Genomic DNA, 24,912 nt, shown 5'->3' with positions numbered 1-24,912 from the left:
TCTTCTGGAATCCATGTCTGCGAACCCTTCTTGTTTCGTTTGGACGTGGAAAATGATTTCTAACGATGTTTCTTGTGATAATATCAAAGATCAGACGATTTTTTTCAATTGCTGGCTTAGTAACCAAGGTGTGTGAAGTTGATCTGAAAGATGAACGACAAATGTAAGATTTCTTATCGTTTACATCATTCTGTGGGAGAACTCACGCAGGTGTTCTGAAAAGAATCGATGTAATTCTTGTCAAACATTGCATTCTCACAAATTTTTGATATATTTTAAATCCTGTATAACCTAAAAATTGACTAAGGTCAGCGGACCAGAGACTAAGCTACATAGATCATTCTATCAAAAATTTTATGGATAGGTCATAGAAGGTAAGTGTTTTTTTATTTATTTCAAACAATCGAACGAGCGTTCATTTAAATTCGTGGACAAGAAAAGAGTACTGTGGAGAAATTAGAGTTGATTTTTTGTTATTACAAGTAGCGCTCAGCTTATATACCAAATCACTATCATTTGTTTACATACTTCGAATCTCGGAACAAGCTAAGGGCCAGTTGCACTTTAATCACAGAAAATCAACTCTAATTTCTTCAAAGCACTCTTGACAGTCTTGACCACGAATTTAAATGAACGCTCGTTATAACGAGAAATTATGATGTACAATATATTGTAAAAACAATTTCTTATCAGTTGGTACTCCTTCATTTATAGTTTCTAATATCCCATTCTTCATAAATTAAATGCTTTTCAGCAAAATAATAATAATATTTTTCCTATACGATTTCAATATTGAATTTCGAAAAATGGTCAAAAATTCATAATCCAAGAAATGCTATTTGAAAAATATAGTAGGTTTCTGTTAATTACTTTTTTTCACGCATTGGATGCTTAATACTAAATAACCTTGACTGAATACACGACAAGGCACTTAACTACCAAAATTATGAAGCCTGAGTAGGTATATCCTCTTTGGAATCGATCAAAATTTCATAATTCGATTGTTGAACAAATGTATACAAGGATTTTCGGATTGTAAGAAATAGATATAATCCAAAACATCTACACACTTGATTACTGATATTTGGTATTTGAATGTTGTTGTAAGTGCAAGCCAGGAAAGGAAAATTGTTGAACAGTTTGTTGTAATATATATCATACCTAATCGTGAGTAATGTAATTCGTTCGTATTTCTTAAATATTGATCGAGAAATGCGTTCATAAAATATCATCATTGTTTTACAACAGGTCCTTGTTGTGATATAACCATGCTTATTTTTTATTTACTCTATATGTATACTTCATTTTTGAATAGATGCCTACCTAACTTCTGTTTTTTGGAAGTACCACTGGAGCATTGTATCTATAAAGATAAACTTTTTTTTTAATAACGCGGCAAATACTCCATTTTGAAACGACGAATGATTTGTGCCAGTGGTTTCATTTCTTCTCCGAAATTTCAAGCCGATCAAATAATCAGGACCATAGAAAATTCATTCGCACTCTTCACTCTCCCTGGGCTAAGATTCAATGTCTTATCTTGTTGGGTTATGTTATTATTATTATTATTATTATTTGAACTGGGGTCGTTGTGGCTCGGTAAGCTTTCCGGTAACTGTGACCATATAGATCTTTTGTACTTTTGTTCTCTACCCTACTCAATCATGGAAACCCAAGGAGTTCATCAATGGCGTTGATAAAACTGACAACCTCCTTTAGGGCCTTGGCCGTTACCTCTCGGGTATCCAGGACCGGCTTCCCCATATAAATGGTTCTTAGGTCAGCCAGTTCTTGACACTTGCATACCATGTGTTCAGCTGATCCATAGAGCCTGCAAATCTCATCTGCTGACTCCCATACGGTACAAATGATGTTTGTACCGACAATGCCCCGTCAGCAGCAAGAGCTTTCTGGCGTAGGTAGGTGAAATCATCACGAATTTCTTTGCCTGGGTAAGTCCAGGAGTGTTTGTCCAGTGGGTAATCCTGTTATTCAACACCCATTGCTGGACCGCTGCTTTATATGGGTCTTTTTCTAGCCCACAGAAAGGCTCTGGTCCAGCAGGTGTTAACCTTGATGCACTTTTTGTAAGTTCATCGGCTTCTTCGTTTCCGTCAACACCACAGTTCCCTGGTACCCATAGTAGAGTCACTTTATTGCATCTGGCCAGTTCCCTTATGGCTTTACGGCACTCCCAGGTCAACAGAGACCCCTGGCAGTACGATTTCAGGGATCTCAGCGTGGTCTGGCTGTCCGTGGTGATGTAGACATGCGCCCCCTTGATGTTCATTTTAAGATACTTTTGAGCGCATACGTAAACAGCCAGTATCTCGGTCTGTAAAATAGAGGGCTCACTTCCTAGGGCTTTAGAGATCCTCACCCTCAGTTTAGGTCCACATACCCCAATGCCAGTACCTCTCTCTGATTTTGATCCATCGGTGAACCATATGGATGACTTTTTGTCCAAACGATTTACGAAACTTATTGCACTAGGACGGTCAGTTATGGCCGTTTCAAAATGGATGATGGTTGGCACAACATCCGATGGTTTCACCAAGAGGTTTGAATCTAGTTGATTCAATATCCTCATATGTACCATCAAGTTTCCATTGGAGAAATTCTTTTTGCTTTCGTTTCCTCACATGTCGATGTAAAGGAGCACTGGTATGCTTAATCACCCTAGAAAAAGTTCAAGGGCCTGTTTCATAATCTATGCGAAAAGGCTCTGTTTGGTTAAGACTGCTTTATTTGAAAGACACCTTTATGGGGAGTTTGAAAGTGGCCCCCGATTCATGAACATACCTAATCCGAACGTCTTTTAGAAAAAGCTTCCTTTTATTCGAAAGTATCATATTTCCTAGGATTGGCTACTCTGATAACTAGTAATTAATTGTTTGTATTTGCTAATATTTCATAGAAATTGGAATTGAGTTGACAAAAAGAAAAAAAATTGATAAAAAGCTTGTATAAAGTGAAAGTAAATGAAGGTAATTGACACTATACCGTCACTGTCGGGACTTTATGATGGACTGTTCAAAGCTTTTTTAACCTCAAAATTGATTTATTTAACACGTTTTATTTGCAATGGAGATTTTTCACGGAGAACCATACTTTACTCTGGATTGTGAAACTGGCCCTAAGATCTGGCTTGAGAATTTTGCAGTGACCCTTTGATTTAAAGAACATTGCTTAACTTCAGTTGATTTCCACAATCCACATCGGGTCCTATATCGTGCTCATAATAAATTTCCCGTTAGTTTCCATGATGAATTCTTCATATAGCGCCATCTACGAAAGGAAAGGGAAGTTTGGCCAAACTTGATTTCAAGTCATCTGAAATGTCTTTAACATACCAGTATTTCAACAACATCGATGTTCACACATATATCAAATTTAAAGAATTAAATATTATTTGGTCTTTTGGAAAACTTAGACATCAATCATTTCATTAGATATAGCTACTTTGACGATAGAATGTCAGAATCGTCACAAAGAAATACTTAGTTACCTTCATGTATCTGTTCAAAACAACATTATATAAAGAAAGGATCTATTTTTATTCAATGTGCATCAATTGTATAAAAATAGATCCCTTGATTTTTGTGCAAATTCATACGGACGTTAAACTGAGTTACCTTAAAATAAAATAGTACCTATTCGAAATGTAAGTATGTAAGACATCTTAAAGATACAGCTAGTTCATCAGTCGTGATGAATCTCACTCAAATTGGTATTCATGTAATTTTGGCTCATTATTTCCAATAATGAACCCTAGAAATTGTAGAAGAAAAAAATATAAGCCCCCGTTTCAGAATATACAGGGTGTCCTAGAAAGTCCACGTCAAACGGAATGTAGACCAAATTTTCCTCTAATTTATGTGAAAAAATCGTTCCTATGAAAGTCTCACAGTTTTCGAGATATTGATGTTTTATGAAAATGTTGAATTTTTCAATTTCAATACTTTCTCTCATGCCATAGGTACAATTGAACACTTTTCGAAACAGCTTTTTCCGTGAAAATTGTTGAATGATTGCTTCAATTCATGCTCTAAAAGAAAGCACAAAATATTATACAGGAATTCTGAAAAAAAATTTTTAAATTTCACGTTTTGCCAAAAGTGTTTTTTCGTACCGAATTAGATCTGAGGTTGGCTGAATTTCTAATATGTTTTAGTCGAAGTTTCAAACATAAAATTCAAAAGCAAAAGATTTTTATAGGCTACTTTTGATGCTAGAGGCCCCGGAAAACATTTATTTGTTCTCCATTGTTAAACAATAAAAAATGTTATCCTAGAAAATCATCACGATTATGAGTAATCAAGATGTGAGATACTATCAAAAGTATTGTTTTTTGGTGTTGTTACTTTTGGTCAATTTGTGTGTTCTATAGATACTTACAATTTTTGAAGTTTAATTATTCGAAAATGGTTATAAATCGCCTTAGCGATTAAGGACCTAAATTAAAAACTTTCAGACATTTGAGCGAAATATTGAAAAAAAAATGAGCTAGGGGTCAATTTCTTGTTTGTTCTAGACAAAAAAATCTGGACCCTTACAACCGCGGCATGGATTTTGGCTTCACAGCAGAAGACATTATCCAAGACGGAAGATGCGAAAGAAAAAATATAGAAGAGATAAAAATTTGGATGAAAAAATTCGCACTTCCACAAGCAACGGATGAACATATTGTTCTGTTTCTTTTATCTTGTAGGGGTGATATTGAATATACCAAAAGGACAATTCAGTCTTATTTCTATTATATGCACCATGGAAAGAACATCACGAATAATAGAAATATTCACTCCAAAGAGCTGATGAAACAAGCAACAATTGTGTGAGTAATTAAATATTTTTTATAAGCATTATTATTATAAAAATCATACTGTCGTATTTGACTCAATCATGGAGTTCACAATGGATTCACTATAATATTTACCTACTTAATGCTTAAGGTTGGACTAAGATGTCTAAAGATACAAGACGCACCTTTTAAGGTGAACTGTTACTAAATCAAAACCAATAATAAATAATAATCTTAAGATTGAAACTTTTCTTCATTGAATCCTGTTATGTGCATGAATAACTATTATAACAGGCCAACTGAAAAGTTCCCGGTCTTCCATAGTAAAACACATTTTTTTGAAAAAAATCGATTTTATTATTCAACATAGTGGCCTTCGAGGGCGATACAGCGATTATAGCGATCTTCCAACTCTTCGATATCATTTTTGTAGTACGATTGGTCTTTCGCTTCAAAATAGGCCTCAGTTTCGGCGATTACTTATTTATTGACGCTAAATTTCTTTCTAGCGAGTATTTTTTCGAGGTCTGAGAACAGGAAAAAGTCGCAGGGGGCCAGATCTGGCGAATACGGTGGACGAAGAAGCAATTCGAAGCCCAATTCATGCAATTTTGCCATTGTTTTCATTGATTTGTGACACGGCGCATTTTTTTGATAAAACAGCACCTTTTTTTTTCAACGATTTCGTCCTTTAAACGATCCAATAACGCTATATAATAATCGCTGTTGATGGTCTGGACCTTTTAGAGGTAAACAATGAATATTATACCCAGAATACTGATGCTATAACCTTGCCAGCTGACTGTTGTGTTTTTCCTCGCTTTGGATTCGGTTTATCGTGTGCAGTCCACTCAGCTGACTGTCGATTGGACTCCGGAGTGAAATGATGGAGCCATGTTTCATCCATTGTCACATATCGACGCAAACATTCAGGTTTATTGCACTTAAACAGCTACGGGGTGATATTTTTTCTGGAGAAGCGCCTGCTTCTATCCACCAGAACCTTTTTTTTTGTGAACCACTGGTAGTTTTTGAAAAATGTAAAAAAGGTCCAGTACAATTCTTCAGTAATCCTCAAAAAAATTCAAATAATTATAAGATCCAGTCAGCTGTGATGAATAAATTAATTATTAGTTTTGGTACTTATTTACCCAATCTGTAGAGAATATTAATAAAGAAATCGATAAACTGTTATAAGCATCACAAAAAGTAAAACTACAAGAAATACCTCGAAAAATACCCTGTATCTCAAAAACAAAGCGTTTGCGGGCACATGCATAGGACATTTTATTCTTCAAATTATTCAAGAAATCTCTCATTTTTCTTCGTACTTCGAATTTAGGAATACCCTGTATAAGGTAAGAACAATCGAATCGGTAATCAAAAAAATGCTATTATTTCGAGTAGTTTTTGGTTCAGACTTCATTATCAAACTTTTTTTCTCACATTATAGATATGAGTAAATGCTGTCGTCTAAAATTTTTTTCCGATTACCCCTCCCAAAAAATAAAAAGATCTACGCCCTTAAGTACTTGCAAAAGTCGCAAGTTCTATTTTAAACTTTTTCAAGAGTGAATGGACACATCATTATTTCTAGACATCTTAGGCTAGACTTATCACAATTATAACCTAACTTAACTTAATCACGATCATAACCATGGAGTACTTTAACCCTAAGTATGACTCAACTCAGCCTAGTGAATTCCTTGAACAGTAGGAATGAATTATATCATATAATGCTTTTGACCAACTGATTGTTTCCATAAAAGCGAAAGTGTTGTGATTCCTAAAAGGACCAAGGACAATTACCAGGTGATATTACAGAGGTTAAAGGACTTCTCACATTGGAATTTCAACTTGGAAACGTCCATCAAGTTTCTCTTCATGACTTTGGACATGGGTTTGATCGATAAACAACCCCCTGATGGAATAGTGGCAATTTTCGACATGACAGGTGTGAGTATTCAGGAAAACGGTAACAGACATCAGCTAAAACATAAACATTTTCAGATCAGCATCTTACATCTCACAAAACTTAGAGTCAGCCCACTGAAAATATTCTTCCACTTGCTTCAAGAAGCCATGCCGTGCCAAACCAAAGCCATACACATCTTGAATTCTGCCTATTTCATTGACAAACTTATAGCCATAATAAAACCGCTGATGAAAAAAGAACTTTATGATAAGGTAATATTTCGATCCCAAACGACTTATTTCGAGGAACCCCGTGGCAATGTTTTTCTATGTGTTCCAGCTGTATTTTCACCAGCCTAACATGGATATGAAGGAATTCTTCGAAAATTACGTGGAGGCAGAATGTATGCCATCAGATTTCGGTGGGAAATTACCTTCTGTTAGGGACCTCAGCGACACCACGTTGGAAAACATGAAAAAGAAGTCAGAGTGGTTTGCTGCAGAGGAGAAGATTAGGAAAAATTACAAGCCACCTTCTTAGTGTTGCTGTTTTCGTATTTCACGTTTGTGAATTTATTATTGTTTTGAAATCAAGTCATTGCTCGTCTTCAAATTAATACTCAGAGAAGTTGAAATTACTATTCCTAATAATTGTTAATCGCCAAATCTGGTAAAATAAAGTTTGTTTCGATATGGAACGTTAATATTTGAAATATTGTGAAATTGTAAATTTGAAGCAGTTTTGAATTATATATTTTCCAAGGTTTATCTTGGCAGGAAAGATTTTCACAATCATGTTATTTTTAAGATAATTTTTTCATTTCCAATATTCAATATCCCTGAAATTTTTTTCCGAATATTATTTATCATATCTATCTATTTCTAAATTGATACTTAGAACAGACAAAAAACTATATACTTACTCATCCAATGTTTATTTACTAGAAATCTCGAAACTATGAAAAAACCACCAATATAAACAAATAGATGAACCAATTAATTATCATAAACTCATTTCTCATCAACTTTAACAATGATATCAATAAAAAGATTAACTATGTACAAAATTTGAGCACTTTTGGGCTATTTGCGAAATGACTATTGTCCCTAATCTATCTGTAGGTTCTTCAAGAATGTCTTCTCGTCCATGTTTTCTGTGCTTTTTGAATTGCTGCCTGTTAGAAGACCCCACCAGGTTGTTTTCTTGATCCTCTTGGATTCATCAGTTTTGAACAGCTCGGTCTCTTTTAACCACACGGCGTACTTATCCACCAAACTCTTGACCTCTTCATCGAGTTCCTGTATGGTGGGGGCCTCACCACCATAGTCCATCGGCAGTATCTCCAAAGGGATTCCTTCAGGTGTGTTTCCTAGAGCCGACAGAAAATGAAAGAACGTCAAAAGTTTGTTGAAAATCGTCACAAATCAACGTTATATAACGGGTGTTTTTTTACGAGGCATATAACTTTAAGTTGTCATTACTGTTCAAGATGGCGACCGATTTAACAGCTGTCAATTGATTTATTCTCAGTTTGGTTTGGCAATTCATCATGAATAGACTCACGCCTGAACAACGCTTGCAAATAGTGCAATTTTATTTCGAAAATAATGGTTCTGTGCGGAATACGTATCGCGCACTACTTCCATTTTATTTTGTTTAGCGATGAAGCGCATTCTGGTTGAATGGTTACGTCAACAAACAAAACTGCCGCATTTGGTGAAGCTAATCCTCAAGTGTATGTCGAAACAGCGTTACATCCAGAAAAACTGACTGTTTGGTGCGCTTTTGGGCTGGTGGAATCATTGGTCCGTACTTCTTCAAAAACGATGATGGTCAGAACGTTACAGTCAATGGTGATCGGTATAGAGCCATGATTACTAACTTTTTCATTCCTGAATTGAACAACCATGATGTCCAGGAACTGTGGTTCCAACAAGACGGCGCAACATGTCACACAGCTTGTGCCACAATCGATTTATTGAAAGACACGTTTGGTGACCGTATAATTTCACGTTTTGGACCTGTGAATTGGCCTCCAAGATCTTGTGAGTTAACACCGCTAGACTACTTTCTGTGGGACCATGTAAAGTCATTGGTCTATGCGGATAAGCCACAAACCCTTGACCATTTGGAAGACAACATTCGCCGTGTTATTGCCGATATACGGCCACAAATGTTGGAAAAAGTGATCGAAAATTGGACGTCCAGATTGGACTACATCCGAGCCAGCCGTGGCGGTCATTTGCCAGAAATCATATTTAAAATGTAATGCCACAAGATTATCTTGCGGATAAATAAAATTCATGTCAATCGAATAATCCATCGTTGTTTTATTGCAATTTAAAGTTCTATAGCTCTAAAAAAAACACCCTTTACCTTTGTGGAATTTCAGGAGACTTAACATGTCAGATTTAACCATAGGCACTACTATCCTCATTATATGGTGAATCCACGATGCTGTGTTAAGAATATGCACACTCTTCAACCTTGCAGGATGTGCCTCCTAGAAGAAAGTAATGAGAACTCAATTATTATCGGAATGGGGTCTACCTAAACCACTGTTTTTATTTTACCTGAATATAGATCAAAAAGGCCCTGAGGGCAGGAAGACTGACTCTTGCTAGATGTCCTATAGAAACTCCTTTCATGTCGAATATTATGACGTATCTGGAAGGAGAGAACGTAGGTAGTCATTAAATTTGGCAATGAGAGTGTATGAAGAATCAGGTACGTCAGAGAAATTAACACCGCTTTACAGGGTTATGTGGTAAAAGTGTACCTAGTTCAATGATATTAACATCAGAGCTCATTAGCGTAATAACTTGATTGCTCGATAATAACCTGAATGGAAACGAGTTGTCTCTCACCAGTCAGTCGGAGTTAGATTTCATTCCAATTTGAATTAATATTCTGATCTATTTTATAGGAAAATTTGTTAGAAAGTATCTTACCCATCTTGAAGACCATCTTCTGACAGTATGCAATCATTGTACATGCAAAATCCTTTCACAGCGTCATTGAAAATCATTTTTGTCGGATCTGGATCTCTTAGGGAGTACATCAAAACTCTATAGCCTTCTGGAGTCAATTTGGGTAATCTTGCTAAATGCCTGAAAATATAAAGAGGATAGTGGACTTTTCAGTTCATTTGAGAATTTATTAGTTAGGTTTTGAGGCATATATGTCAATTACCTGTCAACATTTCCATCTAAGAGAATGAAACTATAAATTCAAATTCCATCATGACAATATTTTCAATCAATAATATCAAACTATTGGTAAAATTTTTTTTCCTGAATAAGAGGACATAATAATTAATAAAAACTATGATTTTAGGAAGAATACAGATATCTCCGAACTACCAATGCCATTCTCCAGAACTTCAAGGTTCTTCCTATAAAAAAACGAAATCATTCCATAGGTGATTTGAAATCGACACAACCTTTTGTAAAAACTGAACAATCAAAGATAGATTGTACAATTTTTATTGAACAAATCACAAGGAAATATTCTTTTTTCTCCAAAAAATATAGAAACTTTCCAGTCAAATGTAAGATTAGAACAAACGAATGTGGTCAAAAGGTGGCTGAACCTTATGTTGCCAAAGAACCATCTTGTATCAACATACCTCACTTTTCAAAAGACTTTACGATGAATCCCGAAGAAAAGTGTTCCAAATTACAAGAGAAAATAGTTACCTTCTCCCCTTCACCACCTGAGTGCATGCATCGCACTACTCAAAAATGTTCTAATACGAAGTTTCCATGTCCAAATGCACTAACAAAATACCTAAAAACCAGAGGAGAATGCAAGGAAGTGTACAGAGGCATTGAAACCGGCGAGTGTAAAAAGAAAAATTCCTGTTCTAAGATTAAGAAAGCGACGTACACGGGAAGAGACTGCGCTTTGGATGATCCTTGTAAAACAAAAGCAAACCAAGATGCGAAGACACAGAGTGAACTTCGAAAACCGAAACAAATTTTGGAGAACTTGCTATCTAAATTGAAATCTGGAAAACTGATGAAATCTAGTGGGTTTTTCGACGAAAATCTCATCAGGGAAGCTTGCAGTAAGGCTAAAATTGCTTCCAAAGAAATTATGACTTGCGTCAAAAACGCTTCAGATGGAACGTCAAATTGTGAAAAGTCAACAGATATCGAGTTTGGGGTTCAAAATTTGTGTAAGCGTTATTCAAGTGGTGAAAGCTTTCTTCGAGAATTTGATGAGAGCAGACCTCCCGAGTGTGAAGTTTTTCAGATAGAAAGAGATTGTCTTCTGTATTCATTGAAAAAACAAGACATCAATTCCGGATTTTCAGAAGGCATGAGCAAATCTGCAAAAACCAAGAAGCTAGACAGGAAGGATGAGATACTCCAGAAGTCCGAAGGTGAAGACAGGGAGATAGTCAAATCTAAAAAAACTCTAAAGAAAGTACCAAACAAACCGAAAAGTAAAAATGGCCTTCGTAGGTTTCGAAAGAAACCCAGATGGTTCAGCAAAATTCCCATTGAACCAAATATAAAAGGAAGCGTTATTTTTGCGAATGGAACAGCCCAGGTTCTTGATGATCCTTGCAAGATTTTATCCGTTAACTTCAGTGCTTCTAACTTACAGTCTATGGAAGAGTCGAATGATTTGGAACCTAAAGGTAATTATTGCAATCCGACTCTTCAAAGCATGATGAACAACTATGATTATGTAATAGAAAGGTTAACTTCAAACTGCGTTCCCGAGGATGAGAACTTCAAAGAAAAGCATCCCAAAAACGAAAAAGCTGACAGTGAAATAAATGAAAACGTCTTAGTTCGTAACGATCAAGTAGAAGTCGAAATTGCTCCAGTAGTAAACAATTTAAAACAGAAGAAAATGGATTCTAATTTCGAGAACAAAGATAAAGAAGAAAATTCAGAACCAATAGTGAGACAGAAGAAAATAAGCAAGTTAGACAAAACCATTAAATGTTTTACAACGACAGTGTTGCCGGAAAAGTCACAAACTAAAAAGAGGCAAAAAAGAGTAAAAAAACGTCCAGAGTCCAGTTTGAAACAAAGTTCAACCGAAGGTCCCAACAGTTCCTTGTTTGACTTGAACAAGTACTCAGCATCAACGTCCGATGCTTTCGGCAAAGGCTATCATGCCATGACTACCAACAACCTGCTTCTCAACTTAGAGAAAAGAAGAATTTCTGAAGATATGAGAAATGAAGTTGAAGGAGTGAGAAGCGAAAACAGCTTTATTGAAATCAAAGAAATTAGTACAATATATGACAGTGGTGACGAAAAAGATCTGCCAAACAGTATATTGAGCCGGAAGTCTCCGAAGAATGGCTTAAAAAAGGACCATCTAGCGTTATCAGGTATTAACAGACCGGCAACTCAAAAAAATAATCATTTAAACCTTTTGGAATCGAAAGCACTAACTCCTGTTTCAAGTTCGTGGAAGAAGATACCAGGTCGAGGTAAGAATGATTGTCGGTAATGCTCCTCATAACCTGGATACCATTTTAGTTAGTTCTGGAAAAATGAAGGATAAAGGCGGGAAAACTACAGTGATGAGCTTGGCCAATAAACTAGATGCAATGGAAATCAAAGGTAAGCAATTAACCGAATACCAGTACAGTGCATTCCATTTTGGGTGAGACTGCCAGGTTTCTCGCTTGTTATTTAAGATAGAGCCTTGCGGTTTTCACGTTCCTGTCCTACTTTTTCGTGAAACTCAAGTTGGTCTAATCAGATTTTGTATAACTGTTTCCGTTCAAAAGATACAGGGCGATTTTGGAAATTGATACTTTTCAGATCCCTCCTTTATCTCCGAAATTATTAGAAATAATGCTGAGGTAAAAACTACGTTTGAATCAGAATTCTGCGTAGAATCCAGTGGCGTACTCAATTTTTTTTCGGGGTATGGTTTTGAAGATTCAACACAAACCTATATTTTTTTTTCAATGAAACACCCTATATATCATTACTTCGTTGAATTCGTAATTTTTTTCCATTCAAAATGATGTATGATACTATGTAGGTAGGATGTTCAGAAATGTTAAAAAAAACACTAAAACAATGGCAATGGATTTCCCATATAAAAAAAGGATCAATTGGATAATTTTCATTTGTGATTTTTATTTATAGTAGAGTAAGCAAACAAAGATATATACACGCATCACTAACATGAAAAACAAAACGTAGGTAACTACCTAATAGCAACAAATGAATAATACAACAATTCATAAACATTGCATAATATCTCACAGATCAAACTGTTCAAATTGCTGTCCATTTTCCTTTAATACATAATTGACAAAACTTTTCGATATGCCTGAGTGCATTTAATATTATAAAGGGGCGGTTTTGTAAATAGTGGAAAACTGCCTCTGTTGATGCACGAAGTTCTTCGGGACTGTTGTGTCTTCTACTGTAGTATATTATATATATTAGGGAAAATGGACAGCAATTTGAACAGTTTAATCTGTAAGATATTATGCAATCTTTATGAATTGTTGTATTATTCATTTGTTGCTATTAGGTAGGTACCTACGTTTTGTTTTTCATGTTAGTGATGCTTGTATATCTTTGTTTGCTTACTCTACTATAAATAAAAATTATCCGATTGATCCTTTTTTTATATGGGAAATCCATTGCCTTTTAACAAAAAAATCATCATTATTTGATGTTTTAGTGTTTTTTTTTAACATTTCTGAACATCCTACCTACATAGAATCATACATCATTTTGAATGGAAAAAAATTACAAATTCAACGAAGTAATGATATATAGGGTGTTTCATTAAAAAAAATATAGGTTTGTGTTGAATCTTCAAAACCATACCCCGAAAAAAAAAATTGAGTACGCCACTGGATTCTACGCAGAATTCTGATTCAGACATAGTTTTTACCTCAGCATTATTTCTAATAACTTCGGAGATAAAGAAGGGGTCCGAAAAGTACCAATTTCCAAAATCGCCCTGTATCTTTTGAACGGAAACAGTTATACAAAATCTGATTAGACCAACTTGAGTTTCACGAAAAAGTAGGACAGGAACGTGAAAACCGCAAGGCTCTATCTTAAATAACAAGCGAGAAACCTGGCAGTCTCACCCAAAATGGGATGCACTGTACTGTGAAATTTCGTTAGATCTGTTTAGGGGAACCACTCTTCTTCTTTGTTTCAGGCGTCAACTACCAGCAAAACCGTATGAAATCTACAGAGAGGTCTGCTCTATCATGGAAATCTAAATGCGACATCGATCGCAGGCCATGTCCCAATAAGAAAAAGAACTACGACGAGAAGGCGGATGCGATGTATCCTCTTCCGACTGACTGGGACTATGAGGAGAGGGTTCCTGAGGAAATCGCAAGGAAATGGAACACTTGGGAGTGCCCGAAAGAGAAAGAAATTGGGTGTCCAGTTACCAGCGAAGACCTAAAGAAAGGACCACCAAATAAAAAACCAGTAAGCGCAGCGGCCATCAACAGATGCAACCTAGAGGAGTGCAAGAACAGGATGAGGTGCAGAAGGCCAGTGTCGAGATGTAGAAATACTAGCGGAGTAAGAAGGCCTTTGGGTCCAGGGAAATGAGTTTTTTTTTGTTTGTTCAATAAAGGAGTTTCATGATGGACCTTTTTGTTTTTTTCTGCCTTATTGTGGACGGAACTGCCTGGAGTCATGTCATCATAACAATTTTCTAAAAAATTCAACGGTTTATTCACCTCAAAATCATTTCGAACATGTTTTCAAAACCTTGAATTCACAACTTCTTCACAAATGAATGATACCGTTATAAAATGGATGTCTGCTCTGCTGTGGTGACGATGAGAATAGATGAGACACAGGTTGGTATGGTATATCCAAAGTCACTTGAACTAGTTCATAAAAACGCTTGGCCAGATGTCCTTTTTGAAGTGGATACCGCGATCCGCTTATTAGCGTAGTTTATTTGATTGATATTGTTAGGCAATAAATTCAATGGCCCCAAAGGAATTTTTGTACTTATACAACCCTTGTATAATCGAAAATTTCTGGCTTCCGCCAAGTGGCTTTGGATATACTATAATCAAATAATTTCTGTTGAAGTTACACGCGAAACACCCCAATTAAGGAGTAGTAATCTCCCCTTCTAAGGAGCTCTGTAGTGGATGAGCTATTCTTATTATTATTATTTGAACTGGGGTCGTTTTGCTTCGGTAAGCCTTCCGGGAACTGCGACCATGCAGATCTTTTGTTCACTACCCTACTCATTCATAGAAACCCAGGGAGGTCGTCAACGACGTTAATAAAATTGACAACCTCCCTAGGGGCCTTGGCCATTACCTCTCTGGTATCCAGGACCGGCTTGCCCATGTGAATGGTTGTTAGGCCAGCCAGCTCTGGACACTTGCATATAAAGTGTTCAGCCGTTTCTACTTCCGATCCACAGAATCTGCAAATCTCGTCTGCTGACTTACCCATACGGTACAAATGATGTTTGTACCGACAGTGCCCCGTCAGCAGTCCCACCATCACCCGAAGCTCCGCTCGTGAAAGCTTCAGGAGTTTTCTGGTGTAAGTAGGTGAAATCTTCACGAATTTCTTTGCCTGAGCAAGTCTAGGAGTGTTAGTCCAGTGGATTGTCCTACTGTTCAACTCCCATAGCTGGACCGCAGCTTTGTATTGGTCTTTTCCTATCCCACAGAAAGGCTCAGGTCCAGCAGGTCTTAACCTTGATGCACTTTTTGCAAGCTCGTCCGCTCTCTCATTTCCTTCAACCCCACAGTGCCCTGGTACCCATAGTAGAGTCACCTTATTTCCTCTGGCCAGTTGCTTTATGGTGTTACGGCACTCCCAAGTCATAGTGGATGAGCTACTCAATGGACTAATGGATCTTAGATTCGAATATATAGGACATGCAGATGACTGTCCTCTAGTCAGAGGTATAATCTTTTATGATAACCTAGTGTGATTTATTAGAAGGGGGCCTCAGAATTATAAAATAATTAATTTTGTTAATGGGGTTGAATATAATATTAACCGAGACAAAACCACAGTATTTCCCTCTCTCCTAACAGTGTGTTATGGATGTCTAGAGCTAAATATTAATGAATAACCCTAGAAAGCAATCTCATGTTGAATAAACATGTTGAGATCACCACTAGTGAAGCAATGAAGTCTTCCATGGCGTGAAGAAGTCGGGTGGTTAAGACTTGACGATCTAACTATAGAATACTACAATTTTTACACATCTTGATCGTGACAACAATCCCATATGGGGCTGGAGTCTGGCAAACCAAAGCCGGTCAGAATAGCTCGAGGAAAATCCACCATAAACAATAAAGGCTAGCCTGGGTGCATCACTGCTAAACTAGGAGATTATAGATTTCCTACCTCTACATCTACTGAAGAGTCTGCCATGATATTTAAAAAAATAAGAGCAGAATATTTAGGGAAAGCCTGGTGCCTCATCCCAAATTCGTTGTGTAGTGAGGGGATCTCAGAATCCCCTTGAGTTAGAAGAAATGAATGGCAAATTTTCGGGCTCGATTTTTGAGAGAATTAATTTGGTGAAAATCGCCAACTTTTAAGTTTTCCAACTATCAGGGAAAATTGAAAAATGAAATTAGAAAATGGCGTGAAATGAAATGTTTTCATAATTTCTTCATTACTGGTGAACATGAAACAAAGACATCATACAATCCCTTTTTTCAGTAGAATCCATTGGTGTCATCATTTATTCTGTATTGCAATTAGTTTCAGAGTTATAATACAAACTTTTTTTTTTTTAATGTAAACTATGAAAATTTCTATAAGAAATAAAATAGTTTTTTCTCTTTTCAAACATATATAACATATCCAAGTTCTCCGGATCTAACACGGATTTTAGACTTTTTCAACATTTCAAATTGGATAAATGCTGTTCTTAAAATGTGACCAAAGGAAAAAGTCTAACTGTGTTAAATCCGGAGACATTGACGGCCACCGAATATTTCAATTATCTTAAGTTCGCAGATTATAAAAGATATACACTCGGCTCATTTGCCGTGTGAAACTGAAACTTTTGATGACTTTTATAGATTGTTTAGAAATTTATATATCACTATATAAATTTTTGAAAAAAAAAAGATCGATTTTATTTGTCATACAAATTTCTATAGTTTAAATTAAAAAAAAAACACAAGTTTGGATTATAACTTCAAAACTGAATGCAATAAAAAATAAATTACGACACCAATGGATTCTATTGAAAAAAGTGCCTGTAGAATGTTTCCGCTTCATTGTTGAGATTAACTATAAAAATGGTGAAAATTTTGCTGTCACAGATCATAAAACTAGAGCACTTTTGGGTCATCGTAAAGCACCTTCTCGACCGGCAATAGTAAAACTGAAAAATGATGCGGATTTTCATCGAAAAATCTTTCATCAGTGATGAGGCCCATTTTCAGCTTGGAGGCTGAAGAGTATGCAGAATTTTTGCATTTAGGCCAAGAAAAATCCTAGAATGAATGTTGAAAAGCCTCTCCATCCTCAAAGTATCACTGTTTGATGCGGTTTTTGGGCTGGTGGAACAGTTACAGTGAATGGATTGCGTTACGAAGCTATGATTAATGATTTTTATGGCCAGAATTGATGTGTTCGACGTTTATTTTCAACAAGGCAGTGCTACGTACCACATAATCGCAAATTTGCAATAAAAGTTTCCTGGACGTGTTATTTCTAGAAAAGGTGATCACAATACCATTGGCCTTCGAGATCTAGTGATTTAACACCTTTAGACTTTTTTTTGGGTTCACGTGAAAGATAAGGCCAATGCCAAACCTCCTCAATCGATAGAAATTCATGAAGTTATCGAGGATATAAAGCCGGAAATGATAGAATTGGTCGTTGGAAATTTAATGAGAAGGATATGGTGATGCAACCGTAGCCGTAGCTGTAGTGGGCATTTGGTTGATGTCGTTATCCATTGTTAATGGCATACCTTCCTCGTTACAATGAAATAAAAATCCATTGACTTCAGTTGACTTGACTTTTTTAAAACCAAAATTAAACCTTTACTAGTCTGATATTGATGAAATGTTGGTATTTGTATTCGGGTTAGTCGTCCTATAGTAATCACAGGTCTAAATAAAAGCTTTTCAGGAGATAATAAAGATACAAGACCGAAAAGTACGTAGAATTGAGGGATGAATTTTCAGTAGTGAAGATGGAGGATGCATAGTAACTATGTATAGTGCTACAACCATTGGCACAAAATTTTCATTTCCTCGATCTCGTCTATAATGATCTTCCTCTGTTGAACAACAGTAGGTGACCAACTCAATTGAACGAAGGCTTCCTACTTTGCGAGCGATAAGAAAGTAATTCCTATTGAAACCAACACTGGAAAGTTGTCAAGTGTGAAACACTTGAGTGAAGACGCGGTGAAGAAATAGATTTGCTATTTTTCGACCTACCTGATGAATAGAGAAAGAAAGCGGCCTTTATTTTTTTTTTCATCTGTATAGAAATTTCTTTGTAAACGATTCTTCGGGCTTTCTAGGAAGATAATTAATGATAAATGTTTACTGAGAGTTCAACAATAACATTGTAGGTGAAATGGTACAAGAAAGATGCTTCTGAATTTTGATTACATTAATTGCAATCACATCCTAGTTCACTTTTTGCCTTAACTTATTATTTTGACCTTGTTTTCTCCCGATCAATATCCATAACATTAATGTTGTATTCTAATTTTAGAATTTTGAGGGAGTGGTTTAAATCGATTGGGTACGTTTGACTGATGAAGAATTCAAGGTCAAAATTGATTTTTTTTTTACAAGAAATAATCATCTGACAGTCCTTCGAACCACAGAATATCTTTTGGAGAAGAATATGATTTGTTTCGAATTTTCTCGGTTAGGTATATCGAAGAAATGCCAAGATACGACAAAATATAATATAAGGACTGAATATTCATGGGGTTTATAGGTTTTTCCTGTTCGAGGATAGGCATTTGAGGGTTATCGATTTTACGGACGGCCGGAGAGAATTGAATTTGATTACGAATTCGTCAACACAGAGTCGAACCTTATCGTTTGAGACCTTTTTCGGCTCAAAATTCTAAAATTAAGACATAATGATGATATAATATACCGGCTTGTTCTGGAAACGAGCGCTCAACAAAAAATAGCGTATTTTACACAAGTGTAGGCACCTCTCAGGAATTGGCAATGCTTTCAAGGTTTATTTATGCATCATAATATGTCTAATGTTAGAGCTTCTTTGAACTGAAAGTTCCATCATTAGTTTTCTGTTTACAGTTTACCCATGTGAAACAGCGCCATATTTTCGAAAGGGCTGAAATTTGTATGACCACATTTTATGAAATCAGATAAGAAACATATTGTGGTCCCAGGAATTTTAAGTTTGCATATATGAGCAACGGGCACTGCATATTCAGAAGAGCTAACAATCCAATGCCAAAATATCCAATTTCATCAACTACTGAACTAGAAGAAAGCGAGATATGAAGATCCTGTGAATTTTCATTTTGCACATGCTAAAGGCGCATCATATATCTGGAAAAGCTGAAATTCGTATGGGACCATCTATGATCCAAACAGGATACCACACCAAATTTAAAAAAAAATTAAAAAAAAAAAAATTCTGAAGAGAAAAATAGTACGACACTGCTTTTTCTCAAATTCAAAATTAGTATTGGAATCCTTGTTAATTTCTGAACAAATTTGATCTCCTGATTTTACCTTGTCCTGAAAGTTTTCGGTTAAAAAAATAAACATCATTTTACTTCAAGTGTCAAAACAGATGAATGAAGTAGACGAACAGAAATTATAAAATACTGAGTGCAAAAAAAAATCTCCAAAATGGATTAGAGATGAAATAATCAACATATCATCATTTGCGTTTTACCTTAGTGAAACCTATTTCAGTTTGGCAAAGTTCAGGCTTAAATCAATGTTGGCAAATCATGTGTGAATATTTTTATTTTCGAATTTGTAGTGATTTGAAATTGAATTATATTTCTATAATGATCAAGCAGAGTAGTGTCATCAGAATATTGGATAGATTAAACCAACAGAGAGTTCGTTGACATACAATATAAACAGGAGGGGATCTAAAACAGAACCTTGTGGGACTGCTGTTGTAACAGGTAAAACTGTTGAAGTCATTCCGACATATTAGACCATTTGAGCGCGTTTAGATAAATATGATGAGATCAAATCGAGCTCATTTTCCTTCAATTCATTGAATCCTAATTTATCAATCTGATGCGGCACATAGTCAACTGCCCTTGAGGGGTAACAAAAAATTTTAGATACACTCAACAATGTGTCCCACTAATTCGTTCAATGCATCTGCATTACTTTCTTTTAAAACAAAATTGTGCTGAAGATTGGAGCCTGCCTTCTTCAAGAAAGGTATTATTCTGTTGATAAAACTTACTTCAATTGTTTTTGACTAAACAGGGTCCACTGAAATATGACGATAATTGTTTGAGTCTCTTTCATTATTTTTTTTTTCAAACAAAGGAATGACCCGACTAACCTTGAGTTTATTTAGGGAAATTCCAGAATTGAAACTTTAATCGATAATAATAGCCTGCTCATTTGAGTTAATTTGAATGAAATATTTTTTACTGACAAATTCTGAGCTCTCAGCAGAAGATTTTCAACAGGAAGAGTTCTAAGAAATAATAATTCAAAATTTTTCCTAAAATAAATGAACCAGGGGAAAAATAGTCGGTACTTACGCAAGCTGCAGCATCGCCTGTAGTTTTGGATCATAGGCGTTTCTTCCAGCGAAGATCATAGGTGTTGAACTCCTCAGGGTGAAATAGTTCTCTATGCATATCTTGGTTCTGTCCACGGAGTAAAAGCAAGCATGGAGAAAGAGGAAGATGTATTCATCTGATATATCCGGTAGGTGTGGTTGGGTCAGAAGCCTAGAAAATACGAGGAGCCAGGCAAAATAAAATGTTCAAACGGATGTTGATTCTGTCTTTGGTTTTCTATTTTTGTCTAAATAATCAAGTTACTGGTGGAAACAGACAGAATCTCGAATTACATAACGAATTGAGATGGTCAGCAGACATTCCACCTCTAGAAAAAGAAATGTTTCTACCGGAATAGCCTTAAGTCTTCTTGATTATGCTGATGGGACTGAACTAGGTATTTAGCGTACACCAGCAGCACCAGAAGAAAACATCGGACAAAAATAAGATGGCTGTCACTCACCATGCCCTGACTTTCTGGAGCTCTTTCTTCTTATCGGGCAGCTTCTTCAGGCCGTCTATGAAAGGGTGGCTCTTGGTGGTGGTGACCTGCACTGGCATGTTGCGATCTACCAAAGGGACACCTCACCTCGCGATGTCAAATCACGGACGGTATATGAAATTTGCAAGGATTAACCGAGGAGACACTCGCGAGCTGCAGATCTGACAGGTACTAGTACCAACCAACCGTGGTACCTACTTGGGTTCCTTCCCATGTGGGTTTGTTGAAATCGAAAGTTGGCGAAGAAGGGGATTCTGTCGAGGTTCACGCACTTTGATGTTGGCTTCTGACGAGATGAATAAGAGATACAGGTGTTGAACAAAAAGTTGGCAAATCGGATCTATAGTCCGATTATGATCAAAACTTGACACTTTGATATGAATCGCGTTGATGTCATTGTAGTTCAGTCAACTTGTGGTCACAAGGGCCCCTCACGGGAAAGTTTTGGGGTAGTTTTGATTTGTTTCGTTCTGGATCTGACGATAGTGAAAATTGGCGTATTTTATCTACCTCTGCAAAAACCACTTTTTGAGGTAGTTTCGATTTCTTCGATTCACATGTTTTTTGGGGTGCTGAATCCAAATCTGAAGTTTGCCACCAAAATTTCGTGACGGAACTACGAAAAAATTTCAAATGCCGAGTTCTACTTTTTTTGTGGATAACCTTCCTTTAGGAAGGTTTTATTTATAAAAGTTTGAATTTGAGTAATCTATTGTATGAATACTACGATGGTATTATTTCCCTAAAATATTCATTGAAATCAATATAAAGAAATAAACTGTATTTTAAAAATATTTTGATATATAATTTGATAATGATTTGAAAATCCTTTTTTCAAAAAAAAAAAAAATTATGGCATTATAGTTTAAACCCATCTGGTTTTTATTGGAAGAAGGAATTATTGCGTAGAAGACATGCCATCAAAAATGAACTAAAGTTTTGGAGTGGAAAAAATGAGTTTTTGTAGAAAGAGATGAAACAAGCACATTTTCAACTATCCTTGGACCCAGAACGGACAAATCGGACAGAAAACCTTAGTGCAAGAAATTCATAGGAAATTTTAAATACTTTGTTTTTGCATGTTAAGGTCATCAATTTTGCTAGCAAACCTCAGATTTGTATGCAGCACCCAAAAGAAATATAAAATTGAAATTACCCCAAAATAGTTCAAAAATTGAGTTTTTGTAGATACACTAAAATACGCCAATTTTCAACCATCGTTTGAGCCAAAACGGTTTATCGAACAGAAGAACTTAATGAGAGAAATTTGTAGGGAATTTTTCATATTTTGTTTCTGTATGAATAGGTTATTCACGAAAAATTGATATTTTCCGAGTTAAATGCAAAAAAAAACTAAAAACGACACTTTTCAACTATTTTGCATTTTTTTTAATGTTCCGTCACGAAATTTTGGTGCCAAACATTAGATTCGGATGAAATCGAAGAAATCAAAAATATCCCAATACTTTCCTGTGAAAAACACATATTGACTGGACTATTGGTATTTGGTATAAGTACTTACATTTAGAGATGATTTTTGGAGTAGATATGCCAGTACTAATTCCGATAGAATCATAATTTCAGATGACATAACAACAAGAACACAACAGAATAAAATTTCATAAGAAAGTATAGATAGTTTCCTGAGCAATAGCTATCTAACAATGTTAGTCAAATACTGAGTGCTAACACCTTAAAAAATATAATGGAAATGGTTACATTCCTTCAGTGAATTTGTTTTCCTTTGATTTCTGGTTTTTGCTTCATTTATTCACTTTGTGCATATATAACTTGAGCATTTACTTGTTTCAATTTTGCTTCGGAGGTTAACGATGTTAATGGACGTCTTGTGATCACTTTTAGACTAAAAAAAATTTTTTGGTGTCTCTGTTTTCAGATATTTCGATTCAAAATACATTTCGGACCATTTTGAATAACATTAGAAGATGTTTTCAATTGAAATCATAAGAAATTAATTCAATTGAACACCCAATTCTCATACATGTCGCGTTGTGCAATATGCAATATCCAATTTCATAAGACCGACCATCACGTCAATACGAAACCAACAATTAATCAACCTTGAGGAAGTTGCCGAAATTTAGACTTGGTTCGTCCATTTCCAAACCCAGATCATAAAAAAAATAATCAATATCAATATCGATACACAATGTTTATTGTTGATCTGGAAAGTTCTTGCATTAATTTTTAATTAATATGGGATCATTTTGTGAACGTCAATGATCATGTCTTGTTGACAATCTTGATTTTTTTTCTGATGATTACAGACTACATTTTTCGTCGAGACAACTTATTATTTATTCTAATGATGCAGTGTGAAAGGAATAAAAGTGTTTACGTTTCACACTCGTGTACGGATCGAAGAAAAAAATTGTAAAATAGAAGTAGGATAAATAAGTCTAATTATCGGACTTATTTAATTATCAGAGACTATCTCTTTTTGTGCTGACGACAATCCGGTAATGATGTTCTATGATTCAATATAAAGTTTCTGTATCTTTACCAAAGTAAAATTTACTTATAAAATCTTTTTCGATTTCGGTATTTTTGTGCGCCTGTCCCAGAGAAACAGCATGCTTTATAGGGATTCATCAAGCCGAGTAGCTTGACATTTTAACCAACTAGGTACTTGACTTGAAAATCAAACTCGTGAAAAATTATGTACTTGAGCTTGACTTGACTTGATTTTAGATATTTATTGCTTGACTTGATATAGTGTTACTTGATATTATTTGAGCTTGATATGCACGCGTTCCACGACATATATTTCTGCAATCTCGCGTGCGCGCTTGGACTAAATAAGGGGATTTTTCGTGCGCCGAGAAGATGAAGCATTCGCCAGTGTAACTTTATTAGTAGTTTTCTCACATTTCTATGAAATCTATTGGTAGATTTTAGTAGTTTCAGAAATATCTTTCCAAACTTGGCCGAAATGGCGAAGGATTTCTTATCAACGCCAGCATCTTCAGTTCCTGTTCCAGAGCTGCTCTTACAGTTACAAAACCCCTGCGACAAATTTATAAGATGCCTCATGTGTCTTAGATCCTGGATGAAAAATTATGAAATCAAACAAAGCCTGGAGGTTTCGCAAAATTAAGAAACTATATTTTTCATTATTTTGTCATGATTTATAGTGATTTAATTTATTCTATTTCAAAAAAGTTGATATTTTCGTTTCCTTTATACAATGAGTGAAATAAATAAAAGTGTTTTTTGCAAGGTTCCTTCTCATTTCATAATTTTTTTATTGATGTGACACTACACAATAAAACTGCTAAATATCAGCTTGATATGATTCAAGTACTTGATAAATAAATACTTGACTTGAGCTTGACTTGAAATCAAGTCAAGCTCAAGCCAAAAAGCTTGAAAATCAAGCCAAGCCGTGAATTCCTATTGCATTTTGTCCGAATATTTTGTTTAAATTTGAGCTGAGAGTGGTCATAAATTATTGGGTTCGAAACACCAATGGAGAATTTGAGGTTAAAATCTATAATGCCCGATCACCGTTCATTCGATACCTTTCAAACGAAATATCACAGACTGAAATTTCATGGCTAGGATTAGAGTTCGAAGAAATTGGTAAAGTTCGTTAATGGGATAAATCTGTTATTGAACAGAGCCGAATTTATTGAAATTCGATCTTATATACAGGGTGGCCACTTTTTTAATGGAATTGTATTGGTAACTTCTAAACTATAAGAGTTAGAAGGTCGGTCAAATGGAGAAAAAGTTGCATGCATAGAAGCATTATCAAGCAGTTCAAACAAATCGAGATTATCAGGGCCGGTTATTGAGATATCATAAGAAAAGTAAATTATGTCATTTTGATTTTTCTTTTTTTCCCACTTTATTTCAAATATTATCAAAAAATGTTACAAGAATTTTTTATTCGACAGTAAATTATCCTCAATTTGACGTAATCAGATTTCGTAT

At 35.5% G+C, this 24,912-nt stretch overlaps 3 protein-coding genes across 6 annotated transcripts; 2 read left to right on the top strand and 1 right to left on the bottom strand.

The window, feature by feature from the left end:
* Nucleotides 1-238: 238 nt before the first annotated feature.
* Nucleotides 239-7,402, top strand: LOC123675768 (clavesin-1-like). Of its 2 annotated transcripts, none has more exons than XM_045611274.1 (5): nt 239-374; nt 4,535-4,834; nt 6,571-6,757; nt 6,812-6,988; nt 7,056-7,402. In XM_045611274.1, exons 2-5 carry the CDS (start codon nt 4,566-4,568, stop codon nt 7,254-7,256), a joined length of 834 nt encoding a protein of 277 aa, XP_045467230.1. In that variant the 5' UTR covers nt 239-374; nt 4,535-4,565; the 3' UTR covers nt 7,257-7,402. The 2 variants fall into 2 exon arrangements, with proteins under 2 accessions (XP_045467230.1, XP_045467229.1); XM_045611273.1 differs by lacking the exon at nt 239-374 and adding an exon at nt 899-1,167.
* Nucleotides 7,403-7,631: 229 nt separating this feature from the next.
* On the bottom strand, nt 7,632-21,254 carry LOC123675767 (alpha-tocopherol transfer protein-like). The gene is made up of 6 exons (XM_045611272.1): nt 20,917-21,254; nt 20,433-20,624; nt 9,668-9,826; nt 9,290-9,383; nt 9,093-9,219; nt 7,632-8,085 (listed from the first exon to the last, which is right to left on the bottom strand). Exons 1-6 carry the CDS (start codon nt 21,012-21,014, stop codon nt 7,823-7,825), a joined length of 933 nt encoding a protein of 310 aa, XP_045467228.1. The 5' UTR covers nt 21,015-21,254; the 3' UTR covers nt 7,632-7,822.
* Nucleotides 9,872-14,330, top strand: LOC123675765. Of its 3 annotated transcripts, XM_045611269.1 has the most exons (5): nt 9,872-9,994; nt 10,053-11,364; nt 11,422-12,174; nt 12,224-12,307; nt 13,884-14,330. In XM_045611269.1, exons 1-5 carry the CDS (start codon nt 9,959-9,961, stop codon nt 14,288-14,290), a joined length of 2,592 nt encoding a protein of 863 aa, XP_045467225.1. In that variant the 5' UTR covers nt 9,872-9,958; the 3' UTR covers nt 14,291-14,330. The 3 variants fall into 3 exon arrangements, with proteins under 3 accessions (XP_045467225.1, XP_045467224.1, XP_045467223.1); XM_045611268.1 differs by having other exon boundaries at nt 10,053-12,168; XM_045611267.1 differs by having other exon boundaries at nt 10,053-12,174.
* Nucleotides 21,255-24,912: the final 3,658 nt, after the last annotated feature.

This window comes from Harmonia axyridis, chromosome 3 (genome assembly GCF_914767665.1).
Source record: "Harmonia axyridis chromosome 3, icHarAxyr1.1, whole genome shotgun sequence".
In the NCBI taxonomy this organism is placed as follows: domain Eukaryota; kingdom Metazoa; phylum Arthropoda; class Insecta; order Coleoptera; family Coccinellidae; genus Harmonia; species Harmonia axyridis.
Note: the sequence above shows the minus strand (reverse complement) of the source record. Positions and strands in the feature narration are given on the sequence as shown.

Coding starts and splice junctions, on each gene's coding strand:
- LOC123675768 (XM_045611274.1), top strand. CDS start 4,566: ATGGATTTTGGCTTCACAGCAGAAGACATTATCCAAGACGGAAGATGC. Junction 4,835..6,570: donor ATGAAACAAGCAACAATTGT/GTGAGTAATTAA, acceptor TTTCCATAAAAG/CGAAAGTGTTGTGATTCCTA. Junction 6,758..6,811: donor CAATTTTCGACATGACAGGT/GTGAGTATTCAG, acceptor AAACATTTTCAG/ATCAGCATCTTACATCTCAC.
- LOC123675765 (XM_045611267.1), top strand. CDS start 9,959: ATGACAATATTTTCAATCAATAATATCAAACTATTG. Junction 9,995..10,052: donor TCAATAATATCAAACTATTG/GTAAAATTTTTT, acceptor CTATGATTTTAG/GAAGAATACAGATATCTCCG. Junction 12,175..12,223: donor GAAGAAGATACCAGGTCGAG/GTAAGAATGATT, acceptor ATACCATTTTAG/TTAGTTCTGGAAAAATGAAG.
- LOC123675767 (XM_045611272.1), bottom strand. CDS start 21,014: ATGCCAGTGCAGGTCACCACCACCAAGAGCCACCCTTTCATAGACGGC. Junction 9,827..20,432: donor CAGGCGATGCTGCAGCTTGC/GTAAGTACCGAC, acceptor TTATATTTTCAG/GCATTTAGCAAGATTACCCA. Junction 9,384..9,667: donor GAAGATGGTCTTCAAGATGG/GTAAGATACTTT, acceptor CTCTCCTTCCAG/ATACGTCATAATATTCGACA.